Source organism: Schistocerca cancellata, chromosome 4 (genome assembly GCF_023864275.1).
Source record: "Schistocerca cancellata isolate TAMUIC-IGC-003103 chromosome 4, iqSchCanc2.1, whole genome shotgun sequence".
NCBI classification, from domain to species: domain Eukaryota; kingdom Metazoa; phylum Arthropoda; class Insecta; order Orthoptera; family Acrididae; genus Schistocerca; species Schistocerca cancellata.
In genome coordinates this window covers 862627842-862649948 of record NC_064629.1, presented here as the reverse complement: position 1 = coordinate 862649948, position 22107 = coordinate 862627842, and the positions used below count along the sequence as shown (strand labels likewise).

At 40.5% G+C, this 22107-nt stretch overlaps 1 protein-coding gene across 2 annotated transcripts in view; it reads left to right on the top strand.

The window, feature by feature from the left end:
• LOC126184992 (SRSF protein kinase 3) overlaps positions 1-22107 on the top strand; it is a 380865-nt gene that overhangs the window by 284208 nt on the left and 74550 nt on the right. For both annotated transcript variants that reach the window (XM_049927704.1, XM_049927703.1), the window contains exon 9: positions 8929-9141. In XM_049927704.1, the coding sequence (XP_049783661.1) occupies positions 8929-9141 (213 nt within the window). The remainder of the gene's footprint in view (positions 1-8928; positions 9142-22107) is intronic.

Below are 22107 nucleotides of genomic sequence, written 5' to 3'. Positions count from 1 at the left end.
AAGTGAGTATGCACCTAGAATTAACATAATATGAATTTTGGCCCTGTTACACCCAGTGGAGTTAGATATATTGGACAGTGGGGTAAGAGAGGAAGTTAATGATGTCGTGCGTACCATGTACAAAAAACAGAAATCTAAATATAATAACTATTCAGGACTAAATAACTTTCAAAACCAATTCAAAAGTTAAAGGGTGAAGGTCACGTAACTTACCTTTTGGACTTAAAAACAACCAATGAAAAACTGAATGTACTGGGAAAAGGATTAAAATATTCTCAAAAAAAAAAAAAAAAAAAAAAAAATGGAAATAATACAAGTAGACCTAGAATGTGCATCAGATAAGGACATCTCTTCCAAACATCTTGTATCCCACAAACTGGAAATATCTAACCTCATTTCTGCTGCTCCACCAGCTAAAGAACAGAAGATATTAAACAATTTCAAGGAGAAAATGAAAGACAATGATGTCATAGCAATCTGTTCAGACAAAAAAAATGCTGTTGTCTTAATGCACAAATGTGACGATATTAACAAAGTGGAAAGTTTCTTAAATGTCCCCAACTTCCAACAGATACAGAAAGATGCCGCACTATCGTATAATACTAAAATTAAACGTGTTAACAAACTATGTCAAAGTATAATATTACACTGATGATTACTTCCTAACCAACATGAATCCTATAGTTAAAGATAACATCCCAATCCATTGTCATGTCTTCATTCTCATCTCCATGTTACAAATTAAATTAGCCAGTGTGTTAAATGACCTGCTCAAGGTTAAAGCTAAGTTCAAACCCGGTCATGGTATCCTTAATCCAGTTGACTTAGTGAGCAAGTTAGAATAGATGCAAATCCCCCCTAGTGCCATCTGATTTCTTTTGATGTTAGCAACTTATTCACTAATATACCTGTTCAGAAGTGCCTAAACATTCTCACACAGTTACTAGATAAAATGGGAGTTACTCCAGTTGTCACAGATGAAATAAGGTTAGCTATAGAAAGTTGTCTTACACACAATTATTTCCATTTCAGTGGTAGGATATACAAACAGTTGGATGGTCTAGCTGTGAAAAGCAATAAACCACGTCAATAAACCCAAACGTAATACTGAATGATCACACAGTTCCCTTACTCACCACTTCTAACTGCAGGTGCCACTCATAATCTCATCCAGACCATGTTGTAAACTACCGCTCCTACTCACATGCCCCATTTTCCTTTATTTCAGTTACTATGATTTCTCTCATTGTGTTAAAAAATTTACTTTGTGTAATCACAGCTGCTGCACTCATCTGCATAATATCACCATTATGAGGATTGTAGCAAAAGCAAGGTTCCCGTATTTTTTACAAATAGAAAACATTGTTTATTGTTATTTATTTATACATCATTGAACAGCTTACACTTTTGTCTATTTTTCAATATAGTCTCCATATTTTTCAACACACTTTTCAATGTGGTGCTCCAGCATTTTTATTCCTGAGTCGAAGAAGTCTCCCACCAACCCGTTGAGGAAGTGTGTGACCTCTGCTCAGACTTCATCATTGCTCTGGAAGTGTTGGCCACCTATGCGTTCCTTTAGTTTGGGGAAGAGGTGATAATCGCTGGGGTCTAAGTCCAGACTGTACGGGGAATGGGGCATAACAGTCCACCCAAAATTTCTTCAAAAGCTCTGTGTTTAACATGCGATGTGGGGTAAAGTGTTGTCGTGAAAAAGCACCACTCCCTCCTTCAGTTGCCCTGTCTGGCGATTCTGGATTGCTCGCTGATGTTTGGTCAATGTTTCACAATATCTCTCTGAGTTTATTGTCATCCCATGTTGCGTGAAATTGATGAGGAGTACCCCCTTATGTTCCGAAAACACAGTCACCATAACCTTTCCTGCCGACTGCATTTGTTTGAATTTCTGTGGTGGCAGTGAACTGGAGTGTAATGAAACACCCACGTTTCATCTCCCATGATGACAGAGTCCATCAACTTCTGCTTGTTGCCTCCCCACTCACATTGTTGAAGAAACTTGAGCGCACAGTCAAGGCATTGCTCCTTGTGTCCATCAGTCAGCATCTGGTGGACCCAGCGATCACACACCTTGTGATAACCCAACGTTTCAATTGTGCCATGGGAAGCTTCAGGAATGCATTCAACAAGTTCATGAACAGTGACCCTCCAGTCTTTGAGCAGCTCACTGTTGATCTCCTGGACAATCACATCCAAAACCGGCAGTCTTCCACGCCATTCTTCATTTTGAACGTCCATGCAACCCTCAGTAAAAGCCCTGCACCATTTGTGGACGTGCTGAACGGACATGCACTCTCCACCATAAACCTCAGTCAGTTGCCGATGAATCTCCATGGGTGATAACTTCCTTGTGTGGAGAAACCGGATTATTGCCCAAACCTCACACTTGGCGGGAGCGGCGATCGACACTCCCATTTCTGACGGGTGCCAAGCGAATCGCAGATGGGCGGGCTCGAGAGTGGGGGAACCACTGCGCACGGCACTGTTGTTGGACTTAGCCTAGCACCTTCCCTCGAGGCTGTAGCTCATTGGGAACTTTACTCTCGGTACAACCCTCGTATATCTCATTTGTTTGTACACTACTGGGCATTAAAATTGCTACACTATGAAGATGACATGCTACAGACGCAAAATTTAACCGACAGGAAGAAGATGCTGTGATATGCAAGTGATTGGCTTTTCAGAGCATTTACCCAAGGTTGGCACTGGTGGCGACACCTACAACTTGCTGACATGAGGAACGTTTCCAACCGATTTCTTATACACAAACAACAGTTGACCAGCGTTGCCTGGTGAAACGTTGTTGTGATGCCTCATGTAAGGAGGATAAATGCGTACCATCACGTTTCCGACTTTGATAAAGGTCGGATAGTAGCCTATTGCGATTGCGTTTTATTGTATCACGACATTGCTGCTCGCGTTAGTCGAGATCCAATGACTGTTAGCAGAATATGGAATCGGTGGATTCAGGAGGGTAATACAGAATGCCGTGTTGGATCCCAACGGCCTCATATCACTAGCGGTCCAGATGAGAGGCATCTTATCCGCATGGCAGTAACAGATCGTGCAGCCACATCAACAGATGGGGACGTTTGCAAGACAACAACCATCTGCACAAACAGTTTGATGACGTTTGCAGCAGCATGGACTATTATCTGGGAGACCATGGCTGCGGTTACCCTTGACGCTGCATCACAGACAGGAGAGCCTGCGATGGTGTACTCAAAGACGAACCTGGGTGCACGAATGGCAAAACGTCACTTTTTGGATGAATGCAGGTTCTGTTTACAGCATCATGATGGTCGCATCCGTGTTTGGCAACATCGCAGTAAATGCACATTTGAAGCGTGTATTCGTCATCGCCATACTGGCGTATCACCCGACGTGATGATATGGGGTGCTATTGGTTACACGTCTCTGTCACCTCTTGTTGACATTGACGGCACTTTGAACAGTGGACGTTACATTTCAGATGTGTTACAACCCGTGGCTATACCCTTCATTCGATCCCTGCGAAAACCTACATTTCAGCAGGATAATGCATGACCGCATGTTGCAGGTCCTGTACGGGCATTTCTGGTTACAGAAAATGTTCGACTGCTGCCCTGGCCAGCACATTCTCCAGATCTCTCACCAATTGAAAACGTCTGATCAATGGTGGCCGAGCAACTGGCTCGTCACAATACACCAGTCACTACTCTTGGTGAACTGTGGTATTGTGTTGAAGCTGCATGGGCAGCTGTACCTGCACACGCCATCCAAGCTCTGTTTCACTCAATGCCCAGACGTATCAAGGCCGTTATTATGGCCAGAGGTGGTTGTCCTGGGTACTGATTTCCCAGGATCTATGCACCCAAACTGCGTGAATATGTAATCACATATCAGTTCTAGTATAATATATTTGTCCAATGCATACCCGTTTATCATCTGTTTATCATCTGCATTTATTCTCTGTGTAGCAATTTTAATGGCCAGTAGTGTAACTTAGAAACTACACTCCTGGAAATGGAAAAAAGAACACATTGACACCGGTGTGTCAGACCCACCATACTTGCTCCGGACACTGCGAGAGGGCTGTACAAGCAATGATCACACGCACGGCACAGCGGACACACCAGGAACCGCGGTGTTGGCCATCGAATGGCGCTAGCTGCGCAGCATTTGTGCACCGCCGCCGTCAGTGTCAGCCAGTTTGCCGTGGCATACGGAGCTCCATCGCAGTCTTTAACACTGGTAGCATGCCGCGACAGCGTGGACGTGAACCGTATGTGCAGTTGACGGACTTTGAGCGAGGGCGTATAGTGGGCATGCGGGAGGCCGGGTGGACGTACCGCCGAATTGCTCAACACGTGGGGCGTGAGGTCTCCACAGTACATCGATGTTGTCGCCAGTGGTCAGCGGAAGGTGCACGTGCCCGTCGACCTGGGACCGGACCGCAGCGACGCACGGATGCACGCCAAGACCGTAGGATCCTACGCAGTGCCATAGGGGACCGCACCGCCACTTCCCAGCAAATTAGGGACACTGTTGCTCCTGGGGTATCGGCGAGGACCATTCGCAACCGTCTCCATGAAGCTGGGCTACGGTCCCGCACACCGTTAGGCCGTCTTCCGCTCACGCCCCAACATCGTGCAGCCCGCCTCCAGTGGTGTCGCAACAGGCGTGAATGGAGGGACGAATGGAGACGTGTCGTCTTCAGCGATGAGAGTCGCTTCTGCCTTGGTGCCAATGATGGTCGTATGCGTGTTTGGCGCCGTGCAGGTGAGCGCCACAATCAGGACTGCATACGACCGAGGCACACAGGGCCAACACCCGGCATCATGGTGTGGAGAGCGATCTCCTACACTGGCCGTACACCACTGGTGATCGTCGAGGGGACACTGAATAGTGCACGGTACATCCAAACCGTCATCGAACCCATCGTTCTACCATTCCTAGACCGGCAAGGGAACTTGCTGTTCCAACAGGACAATGCACGTCCGCATGTATCCCGTGCCACCCAACTTGCTCCAGAAGGTGTAAGTCAACTACCCTGGCCAGCAAGATCTCCGGATCTGTCCCCCATTGAGCATGTTTGGGACTGGATGAAGCATCGTCTCACGCGGTCTGCACGTCCAGCACGAACTCTGGTCCAACTGAGGCGCCAGGTGGAAATGGCATGGCAAGCCGTTCCACAGGACTACATCCAGCATCTCTACGATCGTCTCCATGGGAGAATAGCAGCCTGCATTGCTGCGAAAGGTGGATATACACTGTACTAGTGCCGACATTGTGCATGCTCTGTTGCCTGTGTCTATGTGCCTGTGGTTCTGTCAGTGTGATCATGTGATGTATCTGACCCCAGGAATGTGTTAATAAAGTTTCCCCTTCCCGGGACAATGAATTCACGGTGTTCTTATTTCAATTTCCAGGAGTGTATTAAGGACAAGATTATTTTGTTCAGAAACATCTTTGGAATAAGTCCCAAAGTTTATTGTTCAATTATTTTCTTTTATGTAGAGTCATTGTAATTTGTCTATAGTTCATTCATTAATGAGTCACATACTTTATCTTTGTTAAATAATCTGATATCACATTTACACTGAAATAATACCTCTTGTTTTATTCATAATTCTAACGTTAACATTTTTCGCATGTGGAAAGGGAGATAATCTGTAAATGCACTAGTCTAAAATCTTTGAGCAACAAAATTTCACTGCACCACATCCTTTCCTTTGTAGCTGACGATGGCCTAACAGCCGAAAACCAGTTTGTGTGACAAATAATAAGTATTGTAGAGCATTACAGGACTGTTTTCTGTGTTTCATTCATAACGTATAAAATATTATACAAAGAATCGGTGTAACAGGCTTTCAATGTTATTAATACTAGATAAAGAGTCAGTTCTAAGTTGATTGCCTAGTGACTCAAGAGCGCAGAGACCTTTTGTGTATCATTTGCTATTACATGTGCTTTCAAATGTCTGTAAAGACTTTGAAGCTTGAATGCTGTAAAGTATTTTGGGTTTAACATTCATTAGGCATCAAATTGCTTGTGTTTTATTGATGGTAATATTCTCATTAGTATCCGCATTTCAGTAGTCCAACTATTGTGAAATAAAGAATTTTCGTGTGATTTCATTCATTTTACCCACAATTGTATCACGTTAACCATGTGAAGTCCTTTATTGCGGTTGGAGGTCCGGTATAATGTTTGCGTGACAGTATCTTAATTTGAGAATTGGAAAATCACCCATGAAATACACTTTTAGAAGGTCTGCAAAAGCCCAACCTGTGGCTGACATGCCAACGTCATTGGATGCACAATGTTTCCACCCAACAATTTCTTACATGTGGGAGTAGGTGGTCAGAGGGGGCAGAACCACATAAAGAGAGTGGATGATTAAGCAAATCAAAGCCATTGTTTTCTCATTGCCAAAGCACCTTTCATTGTTCAGTTCATTCTTTTTTTCTTTTATAATCCAAACCCACATTATACTCGTACTTTTTCATCTCGATGAGTTGGTGTGGGTGTAAATACTGTGTACTGAAATATGGGAACAAAGGTTCTGGTAGCAGCACTCTTGTACAAAATATTCTATGTATTTGTGCTGTATCAAATTGTAATAAAAACACAGCTTTTAACCATAAGCTCCAGTATCTTCATCAGTAGCAATTGACAGTCAGCATGCTGCTCAAGATTGTTTCTGTGTTTGCAATGCTAACGACATCTGTCAGAAAATAAACAACTCGTCAAATTGAGCTGTCGTCTCAATGTCAAGAGTCCATTTCATGCATCACTATGATGATCACTGCCCTCCCCATTATAGTCTTCGTACATTCTAATATCCACAGCCTCGTTGACAACTATCTCCCAGTAGGTTAATATATGGGACAAGATTTTTGTTTCATGTAGCTGCACAGAAAGAAGGGAGTGGAGTAAGTGGAACACCTTCTGATAGTTGTACATCTTTGCACCAGAATCCAAGTGCTTCTTGTCAGGAAAGTTATAGCTCCTTTACCAACATAGTTCAAACACAGTAACCATCCTTCCATCTCTGTCTCAACAGTAAACTCCCTCCCCACTGCATTCTACTCCTACTTTCTCCTTAGTCGTGGACAGACAAGGCAGACAGTTTTTGAGTTAAATATTCCTTCAGTGTTGAAAGACGTGGTAAATAGAATCAGCAGAACTGAAACTGTTGTATTCAAGAAAAGTTGTAGGTACATTGTGCAAATGGAATTTATGAAGTGTTTGTGCGCACATTGTAAAATCTCAGAGTATGGCCAGTTATGATTATTACTTGACCCCTCCCCCAGTTAACATAAGGTATGAGTAAATGTAAATAAACTGTAACAATTATTGCTTCCTTTCACTGAAGCATACAGGATGCTCCCATGCAGTTTGGTTTCATTTGTCTTTTTCTTTATCACAATAATCGTACTTCTTGTAAAACATTTAGGTATGTTTGGTCTGTTGATCTCACTGTAAAGTCTGTGAATGATCTTACCAGATACATCTCTCTTCCACAGTGCAATCTGAAATGCTTTGGGTTCTATAATATATATGCATCCATTTCTTTATTTGTCATAGCACGACTATTCATATCTTCTCTCACAAAATGACATGAGTTTGTTCTCACATGAGTAGCCCTGAGAAAATTAAGTTATACCTCTATAAATCATGATATTTCTTTTTCCATGGGAAAATTATAAGCAATTTTAGCAACATTTTAAAACTAAAATTTATATTAGCTATGTGCACTTTGAGAATATTTAAAATCATTTCCACAACAGAAATTTTAAAAATTAGAAAGTTTCTCGTAACTAAAGAAATTTCCTTGGAAGGTATTATGACTGTGTGGATGCAGAGCAACAGCAGTTTAGTAAACTTGTTTAATAGTGCAGCAGTAGGACAAAAGTGCGTCATACAATTAACACGTGTGAGTGTATAAATCTGGCAATAAAGCGTACAGATGTGTGCTTGTAGGCAGCAAATCTATTACATGCTGGTTTCTAAACCAGAACTTACAGAACTAGGGGTACTTTATCAGAAGTCACTATTATATAGGATTTAAAGGAAAAGTACCAATTTCTTCAGTAAGGCCAAATACTACTGCAAGCTGTATGTGTCATATGACACTACCAACACAAAAACTGCTAGAGTTGCATTTGAGATGATGATGATGATGATGATGATGATGACAAAAACACTGAAGATAGTACACAAAATGCTGAAATATAGGGAAAAATAAAAATAAATGAAATCTCTTGCATAAAGCAGATTATTGCGTGGGTCATCATTAAATTAATTGGTGTACAGTCCATGGAAGTAGCTGCTACAAACAATAAAGTCTGAGACATCCTGTAATATAATCCTACCATTCATTAGTAATGTATGTTAGTAATGTATGTTCTGCAAAATATGCTTTTCTTTAAATTAAATCCTGATTTTTATTGCCTCAATCTTTAATGCATAAATATTTCTTGGCCTAAAGGTAACAACTCACTGAATAGCAGGGGTGTTGTGATCAAAAGACACATAAACTAAACTGTAAATGTATCTTGGTTTTGGATAGACACGCACACACTCTCTCACTTCTTATGGCTACATTTTGCCTGCAAAATGTATAGTGACACTGTAGTCGGTTGGCACAATGCAGCATGCAGTTTTGTGTGTGCGTGTGTTTTGGGGGTGGGGGTACTGTATTTGGAAAAACGATTCACCCAAAAGCTGGCAAAGTTTTCAGTCCTACTTATAAACCTTTTGACAATTCAGTGACACTATTATTCAGTGGGTTGTTACCTTTACTTATTAAATTATTTGCATTCCACTAGGGCTTTTTATTATTATATTGAACTCATAATATGCGCTAGCAAGTAACTCATAAGGTAACTCATTTTCGTACTTAATACTTGAACAAATTTCCAGATTTCGAGAGTAATAAAATTGATCCAAATGAGAAAAGTGAAGTTCCTCAAGTGGAAGTTTCCCCTGAGGTTGAAACTGAAACACGTAGTGTGTGTAATGGCCACAATACTGAATCTCAGGACTCGGACAATGGTAAGAAGAAACCTACGCTTAGATGGAATAGAAACAGTGGAAGCTCGGACGAATCTGATACTCGTCAAGAGAAAGAAGAGGGTAAGACCTTTTTTTTATATTTTTAGTTACTCGTAATGATGTGCTAAACTTAAAATGCATTGTCACACATTGTGGCTATGTTTTTTTGGAATGTCCAATGAAACAATTTTGTATTGTTAGCAAATTTGAAATTACAAGCCAACACGCTAGTTGATTTTATATCACTTTTAGTTGGAAGATAAAAACCAACCACTTGCTTGAACATTTCGTTGTTGTTTTCGTCGTCATTGTCTTCAGTCTGAAGACTGGTTTGATGCAGTTCACTGTGCTAATCTTTGCTGTGCAAGGCCCTTCATCTCCGAATAACTACTGCAACCTACATCCTTGTGAACCTGCTTACTGTATTCATCTCTTGATCTCCCTCTGTGATTTTTACCTTCCCCACACTGCCCTTTAATACTAAATTGGTGATCCCTTATTATCTCCGAATGCGTCCTATCAACCAATCTGTTCTTTTAGTCAAGTTGGGCCACAAACTTCTTGTCTCTCCAGTTCTATTTAGTACTTCCTTATTAGTTACATGATCTACCCACCTAATATTTTGTAGCACCAGATTTCAAAAGCCTCTGTTCTCTTCTTCTCTGAAGTGTTTATTGTCCTCGTTTCACTTTCATGCAAGGCTACATTCCAGACAAATACCTTAAGAAAAGACTTTGTAAAATTTGTGTCTATATTTCATGTTAACAAATTTCTTTTCTTGCCATTGGCAGTATACATTTTAGATCCCTTTCTACTTCGACCGTCATCAGTTATTTTGCTGCCCAAATAGCGAAACTCGTCTACTACGTTTAGTGTATCATTTCCTTATCCAATTCCCTCGTCACCACCTGATCTAATTTGACTACATTCCATTATCCTTGTTTTGCTTTTGTTGGTGTTTATCTTATATTATATCCTCCTCCCAAGATGCTGTCCATTTTGTTCTCCCAAAACTTAGATTCTGTCTCCAAATTTTTCTTTGGTTTCTTTTACTGCTTGCTCTGTGTACAGATCGAATAACATTGTGGATAGGGTAAAACTCTGTCTCATTACTTTATCGGTGACTGCTTCCCTTTCACATCCATAGACTCTTACAATTGCAGTCTGGTTTCTGTACAAGTTGTAAATAGCCTTTCACTTCTTGTCTGTTACCCTTGTTACCTGTGTTATTCAAGATTAATATTAATGCATACTCCGTCTCAGTGAAGAAGATAAAGTGAGCACATTGTACTGTAACAATTATTAGTCTGTTGTTAATCGATTGCTTTGAATGATGTGCTGTCTTTCATTATGATGATTTGCAGAGTCCTATATTGTACAGGTCTAGTCATGTAGCATTTGACTGTTGAGAGAAACTTAACCATAGAAAAGTAACAATACATACATCTGTTCCTGAATTCATTTCTTTTTGTATTGTAAGCTTCTAAAGTTATACAGCAGTGGATAGTTATATTTCTCATATAATATGGATGATATTTTTTGTAATCATGTCAATTTTTTGACATTGTGACAGATGCATCTTTGCTCATTCATTGTTTCTTTCCATACCACTTCACTTGCTGTCAGTCACAGATGCCCAACATGATGTCTCTCCGAAGAGTTGTCAGGTGCGTTTTGTCTGATGTGTTGGCAGATATTTGCAATTTCATTTTTTCAATATGTAGCTAGGGTCAGCCCAAACAAATACTGCTCATCACGTCTTTCATGATACGCTCAGAATTGATGGAAAGTGTCAGTTTGTTTCTTGTTACAGACAATAAGATTTTTAAAATGTAAATTTACGTGTCCATTCGATAGAGCAGTCCCAAATTAGTCCAGTGCAATATTCATTTTATTGATATCTTATAACATGGACAGTAAAAATGGAAGAATAAACAGTACTTAAGCAGTGACTTAGTAGCATTACTGCATTACAGTTACAGTCATGCTGCTGGAATACTGGTTATTATTCATTTTTTACTTTCTCATATTGATACATACAGACGAAATGAATATTACACTAGGCTAATCTGGGACCACTCTGTCAAATGAACATGACAATTCCACTTTAAAAATCACATTGTTCATAATGAGAAACAAACCGACACTTTCCATCAATGCTGGACATGATGTGCAGTGTTTGTTTGGGCTGACTCCAGCTACACATTGTAAAAATGAAACTACGAATATCTGCCAAAACATTACATAAAATGCACCTGATGACTCTTAGGAGAGACACTCACTACACTTAGATAAAACATTGCTGTAGTATTTATTAAAACATTAACCTGCCAGATATCACATACTCCATATATTTTTGAATCTGCATAAGACAATAGTGGTTGAATAGCAAGCAACTGTAATCTTTGCACTTCATACCATATGGCTATTCATTGATACACAATGGTCATCCAGCAAGATCTTGCTACAGCTGCTATGACAACAAAGTTTTAGGGTAGTGGTTCAGTGATAATATAGTTTTCTTGTGATTTTCCAGGCTTCCTTTAGATGAATACCAGATCACCATTTTAATTTCAAACTACAACTAGTTTTCCCTCAGTCTCCTGTAAACTGCATCAGCCACATGGAAAGAACAATCCATAGATGAAAAAGAGAAATAGAGGATGTTTATGTGCAGTTTTTAGATCCATCACTAGCAGTTTAAAATAGATTCATCATAAGCAGTTTAAAATCTGGTTTATGAGGATGTGAGACAATGGTTAAGAAAATGCACACACACTTAGGAGCCGTTTTCAAATTCATATCCAGTCATCCTAATTAAAGGTCCTCCTAAATATCTTTAGTGGTATGTTGCGATTGTTTGTTCAGTGAGGGTTCAGATGATTTCTTGCCCCATTGTAGCTTTTGCTCTGGTTTATCAACACTGTTCATTCAGTCAACGTCCCTTGCCAGCCTTATTGTCATAAACTGCAGCCAAGTGACTTGAAGATTTAATGGCTATCGTGAGACACCAGACATTGGAGATCTGCTGTGTAATGGTCATTCATGGACAACACCACCTGCCACTGACAGCTGCCTCAAATTCTGGCTGGTAGTTACCCCAAGGAGAATGCATTGCACTGCCTTTTTGGAGGCAAATGGGAGGAATGTGTTGACCCAAACAGTATAAAACTGACTCCATGTGATGAATTTGTTCCCTAGCAACACTACTAGCCTTCCAGTACACTGGGATGTGAAGCAGGTTTACAAGGGAACACTCAGAATGGAACTTAAACAGTGGTGTCACATTCTCTTCACCAGTGATGACATTATTTGTCAGTCACCTGATGATCATTATAAACAAATGACGACACAGCCCAGTACCATAGTGCGTCTCAGGCATGCATTCCCACAGGTTCTAGAAGGAGTCAGTCCTGTCATGTTTCGGCTGGTATCATTATGAAGTTCTTGTAAAGTTTTAAAATCACTCTTAAATGTTTGTGTATTAGTCACAGTGTGTTGAATAAAGGCTCGACTTGAGCAGCACACATTCATTAAACACATTGGCTAGTCTCACACTATTCAGATGTGTTACCCTTGTGGCTGCCAACAACAGTGTGTCTGCTCTGTGCTCTCAGCACGCTTTCCTGCACCCCTTGCCTGGCATCACATCCACCAGCTGCAGAGGGTACATGAATAAAGTGTAAAATATATCTCTGACCACATACATAACTACTTACAGTATTTAGTTGAGGCTATGACTTGTATTGTCACAATACAACCCCACCCCCAAAAAAGTATGAACAATATGAAAAGCCTTAAAAAAAGTGGTTGCTGCCCATTATGTAAGTAATGTTGAAACAAAAGACCAAATAAAATTTTCAACAGTATTTAAATGGAAAAAATTGAAACCTACATTATAATAAATAATAATATGCAGAATGCACTAAACTACTAAACTGTCAAAGCAAAATTTCATTTTTACAACTATTTACAAACGTTCATGAAATGTGTGTGTCCACTTGATTAGCATTATCGTATTTACTCGAATCTAAGCCGCACTTTTTTTCCAGTTTTTGTAATCCAAAAAACCGCCTGCGGCTTAGAATCGAGTGCAAAGCGGATGTTCTGAAAAATGTTGGTAGGTGCCGCCGCAACTAACTTCTGTCATCGAATATATGTTGCGCTTTGCAGACACAAAGATAAATACTGGCACCAAAACCTCTGCGTCAGTAAATAAATTAAAAAAAAAAAAGGTGGAAGACGAGCTTTTTTTCCTCCGCCCTGAGTTTCGACCACTGCATTTTCATACATTATCCAATGAAGTAAATACAAATTCCATATTGTTCATCTTCGAATGTAGCAGCATTTCAATGTACTACGAAAATCCGACTGGCAAGACTGTTTGGGATGTTTGTCAATATGGCCAACTCTGCGTTCTGAATGTTTTCCTACCTGTGAGAAGAGGAACTTTTATGAATTGAATTGTGAATCACATGCAGTATTCTCTTCACAATAATAATAATAATAATAATAATAATACGAATATAAACATTCTGCCATGTATTCTTTCGTGTTTGCTGCTATCTCATTTAAATCTTGTCTGCCTAATAAACTACGAAACTAGAGTGAGACAACAGCAAACGCGGAAGAATATACATATCATGTCATGTTTATATTCGTATTATTCTTACGCTGAATAGTGATACAGTCAGAAATGAAGCACGGCAATTGATTAGATTTTTAAATCTAAGATGACTCTAATGTCTGTGCAGAATGTAATGTACTAAAGAGGCGTCTGCAAAGATTTTCAAACGGAGAAAAATTTTCGCTAAACTCTCGTTCAGAACATCTTCTATCATACGTTATTATTCGTTTTGGACCTCTTGATAGGTATGGAGGTGTGGTTACACATAATCACATTATTATGATTGCAGCTTTAGAAATGCGTGTAAAGTGTTAAACTGATTAACTCTGAACTGGCGCTCACTCCCTCCTTTTCCGACATATGGGAAACTGCTTGCTTCAGCAGAATTTTTGTCAGTATGGAGGCAGTTTTTCTTTAGATATCTTTGTCTGACATTTATATCTCTGGTTGACATCCATATCTTTCCTTGAAAACTTTCCTGCATGTGTTTTATTTACATTTTGACAATACTAACAAATATTAGTAGGTGGAAGGTTGAATTTGCAAACCTTTATGTGGAAGCCAAGATTTATGCATTATGGGTGGTGGAAAGACTGTGTTTAGGAAATGGAGGTTTCATGGAAATCGGTTTACCAACAAAAAAGAGGAAGCAGCTCGAAATGAAGAACATAAGCTCTCACTTTCAGCATTGAAACTTGGAACAGGAGAATTGTACAGGTACAGGAATGATGTTGATATGGATTCCACTTTATTCAGACTTATTGATTTAGAGCTTTTCTGCCAGGCTATAAAGTTTTCATGTTCATGTGTTAGCTGTAAAAATACAGAATGCATGATTGTTGTTGAAGAAAGAAGAGTGGGAATAGCTTGTGATTTTAAATTAATTTATAATTCATGTGGCCATGAATTCTAATTTTCCTCCACCAACAAATTTGACACTGGTACGTATGAAAGCAATTTTAGGGTGGCATATGCTCTGGGATTCCTTGGACAGGGCAGGGAAGGAGGTAATTTATTGAGTGGGTTTCTGAACATGCCTCCACCGTGTGCAAGCTTTGAAAAAATAAATAAAGAAATGTCTGATGCTTTGTGCGATACTACCAAAGTTTCTATGAAGAAAGTGGTGGAGGAATTGGTGGAAATAAACCAAAAAGAAATAGATGCTGGGGTAGATATTCATGACAGTGAATCTCCTACAAATGTTACTAACCTGTGTGTGTGTGTGTGTGTGTGTGTGTGTGTGTGTGTGTGTGTGACCTGGATGAAAAGGGGTCACATATCTGTGTATGGAGTTGCATCTGTTATTGGTATTGACTCAGATAAGTTCTAGAAGTAGAAATTATGTCTAAATACTGCCCCCAGTGTGCAACAAGGAAAATGTCCAACAATGAAGACAGTGAGAAACTGTGGCAAGAAAAGCATGCAGTAGCATCCTCTAAAAATTATAGTGGCTCAAGTGGGGGCATGGAGGCTGCTGCAGTTGTGAGGATGTTCTGGATGTTCTCCAGGTCTGAGGACCAGTATGGTACCTTGGTGATGTGGACCCCTCTTCATTCAAAGCTATAACAGATAAAAATCCGTACAGTACAACAATAGAAAAATTGGAATGTGTTGGCCGCATCCAAAAGAGGCTTGGTGCTAGGCTTCGTCGCTTGCTGAAAGAGAAGAAAGATGAAGTACTTGAGGGTGGAAAACCACTAGGAGGAAAAGACAGGCTTACTCTGAAAGAAATTTATTCTGTTCAGTTATTTTATGGGCGAGCTATAAGGAGAAACACACAACACTTACAAGGGAATGGTCAGACTTGTCATGTCGAAACCTGTGTTGCTTTTTTTACCACTGTGAGTTAACATTGCAAGAAGTCTGTATGCAGAATTTTAGCTGCTGATATGACCTGGAAGTCTGTAAACAATTTTATGAAGTAAGACATTATTGTCGCATGGTTTCCGCGCTTATAACTGCCTCTTGTACAACCCTGACCTCTCTCGCTACGTTATACCAACGCCATCTAGGGACAAGGTGGCGTTAGCTACGCGCCGCTCTCTTGCCACAGCGGTGAGAGAGCTGATTTCCCCAGTGAAAGCGATCGTATGATAATTAAACATTCGTTGACAAATATGGCTGATATGTTATCTACGACATTCTTTCCAAATAGCTATGAAATAGACACAAATAAATATACGGTTCAGAACACGTCCAAATTTTATTTCTTGTAATTACCGCAAAAATGCGAAACATTGATACATTGTTCAAAACATAGGTTTTTTGTGCACCAAGAACATACAAGTAAAGACGACATATGACAGCCCTGCGAATCACAGACGTTGTTAGATGACCGTAGACAAAACTGGGCTGGTGTTAGGAATGAATCAGGCCTAATATCAGCATATTTCGAGGATTGCCACGCATATTTAATCAAATTCTGAAATCGTGGGGAGGAAAATTGATAATGTACTACTGATTGCAGCTTGAGAATATTGTCACGGTGATAGACAGGAAATTGCAGTGATCAGCACACAATAATTTTCTCTGTTAGTTTTCTGTAAAATGCCTTCCACTGGCGGAAAAATTCTCTGTCTACAGGTTGAATTACGTTGGTCGTGCCGGGTGGAATCTGAAGCATCTCTACTTCTTTATCAGGATGGGCTCGAAATACAGCTTTTAATGAATCAGACCTTTTATGACCTGACCACGAATCTAGGAGAAGAGATTTGTTCCCGCAGAGCGGAAAAAAAGCATGACGCATGAAAAGTGTAACGTTTTCATTTCCATTTTTCCAGACTTCAATGCGTCTACCACAAGATTGTTTGTGTAGAACATTGTTCTTTTGACACGTGGTCCAAAACGTCCAGTTGGTTCTTGAAGACACACATACATTTTAGGCAGCAATGAACCATCCAGACTAATTATGGGCATTATAGTGTATGAATGGGTGAGTGCAGTCATGGACTGTGCAATCGCCTTAATATGTTTGTCCCGTTTGAATGACAGTGTTCTTTACGTACGCATTTCTTTTGGAAACCTGACTGATCTGCATTGTACACGTATGATTCACTAAAACTAGCGATCTTATTTTTTGCATTCGTAAGAAAAGCTTATATCATTTCGATTTGTGTCACTTCATTTTCCGACCTGTTTCTCGATACAAATTTTGTTATTTTTCTTGCCACAATTTTATGTGATCTTTCGAAGCGACTAATCCAACTCTGAGAAGCTGTAAATTCTTTAGCGCCTATCGCGTTGGCAATCTCTAACGCCCAGTCACTCAAAGTTGTATTGCTCACACCAAATGACTGTTGTCTGGCATTGGTAAATAACTCAAAAAGTCGCGCAGTTATCTCCGTCGCAATTTCCAGTCGACTATTACGTCGTCGAGCGACTTGCTTTTTCCATCTATACAATTCACGTTCAGAACGGACAAAGCGATACTTATTTTGAACAGTACTGACACGTAGGCGTTTCTTACCACTTTCGTTCAACCAATACGTCACCGCTTTTTCTTTGTCTGATAAGGTAATTGTAGTTGCTGGTGTTACTTTCGGAGATAATTGATGATGGTACGCGGCACTATCACTCGAAGAGTCTTCATGAGTGCTACTTTCGTCGGTGTCTTCGCCGTCTGTATAGTCACAGTCTGCAATATCGAGTGTTCCAGTTGTTTCTAGCCACATGTCTACGCCATTTACATGCTCGTCTAGAAGTTTAACAACCATGTCGCACAACACATAGTCTTGCGCGTGTTTTCTCTTGATTGCTTCATTTGGCGTCTGTGGTATATCTCTATGGCAAGCAGCAAAACATTTACAGGGTTCGCCATCACTTGTGAGGGGTGATTGAATGTTCACCGTAAAGTGGCTTGCGGAGTATAGATGAACATGTACAGAACATCTTTCATATCTCTAACCAGTTTCAGGACGGTATGTTTCAAAATACGTACCAGAAATTAAAAGGACGTGCATGCCACAGAAACGAATATTCGTTCCCCCTTTCCACCAAAACCTTGCAGCGATATTCCTCTTCAGTGAACGCCGCGGTAAGACGGCCGCTCTTCCCGACCATGCGCACAAAGCTCGCGACTCGCCATTTCCAGGGGTGGCCAGCCGTCACTGCAAGCGCCAAGCAGGAAACACAGCCATGTTCGTGATTTTTTTTTTTTTTAGGGACTTCCAGTTCATGTCAGCAGCTACAATTTTGCAAACGGACCTTTTGCACAGTTAAATAACAGTGCTAAAAAAATCAATACGTGTTTCGGCATGACAAGTCTGACCATTCCCTTGTTAGAGGCAATGAGGCGTGCTGTGTGGATGACTTTTTTTCATAAACTATCCACTGACCAAACATCAAAGCACAATCTGAGTCTGAAAGACGATTGGTGTAAGTTCAACAACAGAAATGAGACGTATTCACATAAACACCCACTTGTTATGAATGCAATTAAGCCCACATTCAGGTTTCTTGCAAACCCTGATTTATTGAGGAAGTGTCTTCCTGAAAAGACACAGAATGCAAATGAAAGCTTCAATAATTTAATTTGGATTAGATGCTCGAAAAGGACATTCTGTGGACTTGAAGTACTCAAACTAGGTGTCTAGGATACAGTTTTATTTTACAATAACGGAAATAATGGAAGAATTGAACTGCTGAAGAAAGTTGGTATAGATGCTGGTGTGTTTACAACAAAAGCATTTTACACCATTGACGAGAGCAGGGTCAAGAAAGCTAACAGACCAGTGTCTTACCTGCAAATACAGGCCAGGCAGATTCACAGAGGAGAGAAGACACACCTGGAGTGTGAGGAGTATCAGTATGGAGGATTTTAAAATTGAGGTAAGCTTATTACATGTAGAAGTATAAGAAGAAAATCTTTGAACCTCATTTTTTCTGTTTTACATTTTTTGCTTCATTAGAAGCCTTTTCTCAAAAAGTATATGCGCCAAAGCTAAGAAATTTTCAGGAACTGTTCGCAACATGTTGCTGTCTTCCTGGAACTAAAAAATATGAGATCCTGCAATTACATTCTGATTTTTCCGTGATTTTATGTAGAAAATAAGTTAATTTTGGATGTGCAAAATTAAAACTTCTGTTAATGCTGCAATTTTTACCATAAATTAATAACTGTTGTTCAGTGGTCTTATAACCTTGTCAGGACACTACAATAAAATTTTCAGATTAATTGCATGAATAGAATTTGAGTTAGGGCTTTTTATAAAAAGACAATAAAAAAATTAAAAATTAAAATTTCTGTCAAAATATTAATCCTGCATATTTTATTATATTTTCCTTCAAAACACAGCTCTTTCGCTTTACACGTGCAAAATTTTAGATTCATGCATTAATAAATATGGCTGTAACGACTTTTTAAATAAATGTTTACATTTTCTGTTACATCCCACCTTAAACTCTAAAGAGTACATTTCTCAGCCACATTCACCCTACAGTATTCCACACTCGTTTTCTTGCTCTAGGGATCCAGTCTATTGGAATTCCCACTGCTGGGGGAACAAGTTGACGGGCAGCTTGCCACCTAAAATAGATGAAGGCTGTGCACAGCAGAGTTACAGCCGCTGCAGCACTACATATCGTGAATCTAGTGGTCACACTTGTTGTTGCTCTTTCGTATACTGCTATACATGCTGCATCAAGTGGTCCGCCAAAATCTGTCCCTCTTGCATGGCTATTAGTTGGTTCAGGGAATGGATTAGGTTTGGTTTCAATACATTATTCAAGAAGGTTAGATTCTGCATTGAAAGTACTTCTATTGGTTCATTTGGGCAGTACAACTTTGACTGTCTTAGGGTCAACATGATATTGTCTGCAATTCTAGCTGGTAGATGGAATGTTGGCCCTGTTATGTCACATCCTGTCCCGTTGATCAACAACCCACCACTTCTCACATCCACTCATCTTGTCTCATTGAGCCTTTCCTGCTCGCAGCAGCTCACCAACACTACCATCTTGTTATACACGGAATAAATCCAGTATAACCCTGCTTGCTGGAAATACAGTTTAGGTTCCTCAATGTCCCTAGGATGATCCCACCCATATTTTCTGCCCAGGAATAGCTGCATCACACGTGCATTTTCACTAGTTTGAATCTCCCAGATCAGGCACACTGTAAACTTTTCCCTCCGATAGTGCTGAGTTACTCTCCATCATTACTAAATGTCGGTCTCCTTCTTCCAAGATTAACAACACACCACCTGTCCTTACTTTCCCTAGGGTTCCCCACCTCAACAGATAAGGATGAATGGTATAACATTTAAATTGTCCCTGTTTACTTGCTACCGGGAACCGAACCAGTTTGTATAACCGTGCATGGTCAGTTTTTACCTCTACCGATGCTGTACCAATAGAACCATGAACTCTGCCTACTGGGCTCTGTAACCAGTCTCAACTCTGGGTATAGTTCCCTTCAGATTTTTGTAATGCCCGTAAGTATTGCTCTGGTCATAACAGGATGGGACTCAGTTTCCCATGCAGTACATGATGAATAGCTTCCTGTAAGCTCACCATCGCCACCCAAGTATCCCATACTCTGTGTGCTATTGATTGTAACAGTCTTGTCATGGTGAATCTTGCTGCCAACTCTTCCACCCATGCTTGTGTGATTCTCAGATCTTGATTCACAGTATCCTCTGAGCTTGTGCATATTTCATCACCTCACTTTTCAGCTCACATAGCATATGTATATTGTTCAACAATTCACTCCCCAGCTCTTTTGTCTGTGTGGTATGCCACTACACCACTGACTTGGTACTGTCTGACAACTTCTTTGCCACCTCCACAGTCTTGTTTAACACTTTCATGTAACTGGCATATACTGTTTTGAACACCATCTTGAAAATTCTCCCTCCAGCATCAATCCAAGCCCTCTTCTGTTGACAAAACGAACACTGCACCACTTCCACTGCTTGCTGCCTCTGTTCCTGTAGTCATTCATAAGACTTACTCAACTTCTTACATTCCCCCAAAACTTTCCCAAGCACAATCCTGCTCTAGGCTCTCTGTTGAAGCCCAGAAAACACCCCCTCTGGCCTCCTCACATCATTCCTTAACTCTCACACATTAAAAACTAAATTTATTGTACATTGATGGCTGGTTTCCACTACATCCTCTTCTTTGGTGTAAAGAACTACTCCCTCCAGGTGCTGATTCTGCAGCATCCTCACTCCGCTCCAGGCTAGCCCAACGATTAGCAGCCCTCCCATCTTTGCCCTCGATGTACAGCAACCTGACGACAGGAACTACCATCCCCCTCCTCAAAAGGCCTGCTGCCACCAGTTATTACTCTCATACAAAGAGAATTAAAAGAACCCTTACTCTAACACAAAGTTCATTCCTTACCCCCCTCCAATGTATTACAACCCAACATCCAGCACATAATACCCTAAACAATTACCAATAAACACAGCAAAATACCTGTCACTTCCTCAACCTCAGTGTGGGGACCTTCTGCATTAGTCAGTCCATATTCTCATGTTCACTGCTGTGCTTCTTCCTCTTTGCGCCCTTCTCTGGCTTTGGACCTATAGTTGATTAAAATAACTTGGTAGTTGACACTTCACGTGTTGGAGGTGTCTTCCTCCAATCAGAGTCATGCCTGAACTGTTCGATGTTGCCAAACTTCCACAGCTAATGGTCAGTTAACTTCCAATTCCTTGTCTGGCTTTTTTTCATGTTGTGTTTGGATCATGAATCCACACACACACACACACACACACACACACACACACACACACACACACACACACACACACACACACACACACACACACACACACACACACACCACTAGCCAAAGAATGCTGGATTCTTTTGCTCAAAACATGATTTAGTACCCAATGTGGCAACACTGTAGTGCTGGGTGACAGATGTCAACTATCAAGTAATTTTAAACGGACTATAGTACTCCCGGGACCGACTCTGGAGGGCCTCAGAATGGTCACAGGTGTTGAACAACCACTGTTGTCAACCTTGTGGGCAACTGTGCCTTAACATTGAATGGTGATGTAGTTTTCAGCACTTGGTAAGGTCTCTTGTACCTCACGAAGAATTTTTTAATCTTACCCTTTGACATGGAAGAGGTGGATAACATTATCCACTGCCCTACCCTATAATGTGGTAAGCACCCTGTGCATTTCACCTCTGCCTCTTGCCTCTACAGTGCCCTCATGTTTGCTTCCTGCTCCTGTTTCTATACTTCTCTCACTGTTATAGCACAAGTACAGACTGACTCTCTGTCCTTGCTCCTTCTTGCATTAATCATATCAAATGGTGACACCATTTTCCTGCTGTATACTACTTGGAATTCATATTAGTGTGGACCTTCGAATTGAACACAGCCGCAAGAAATATGAGATCTGTGTCCCAGTCATCATAATACAAGTTTAACTATAAATTCAGCATCCCTCCAATTGTAT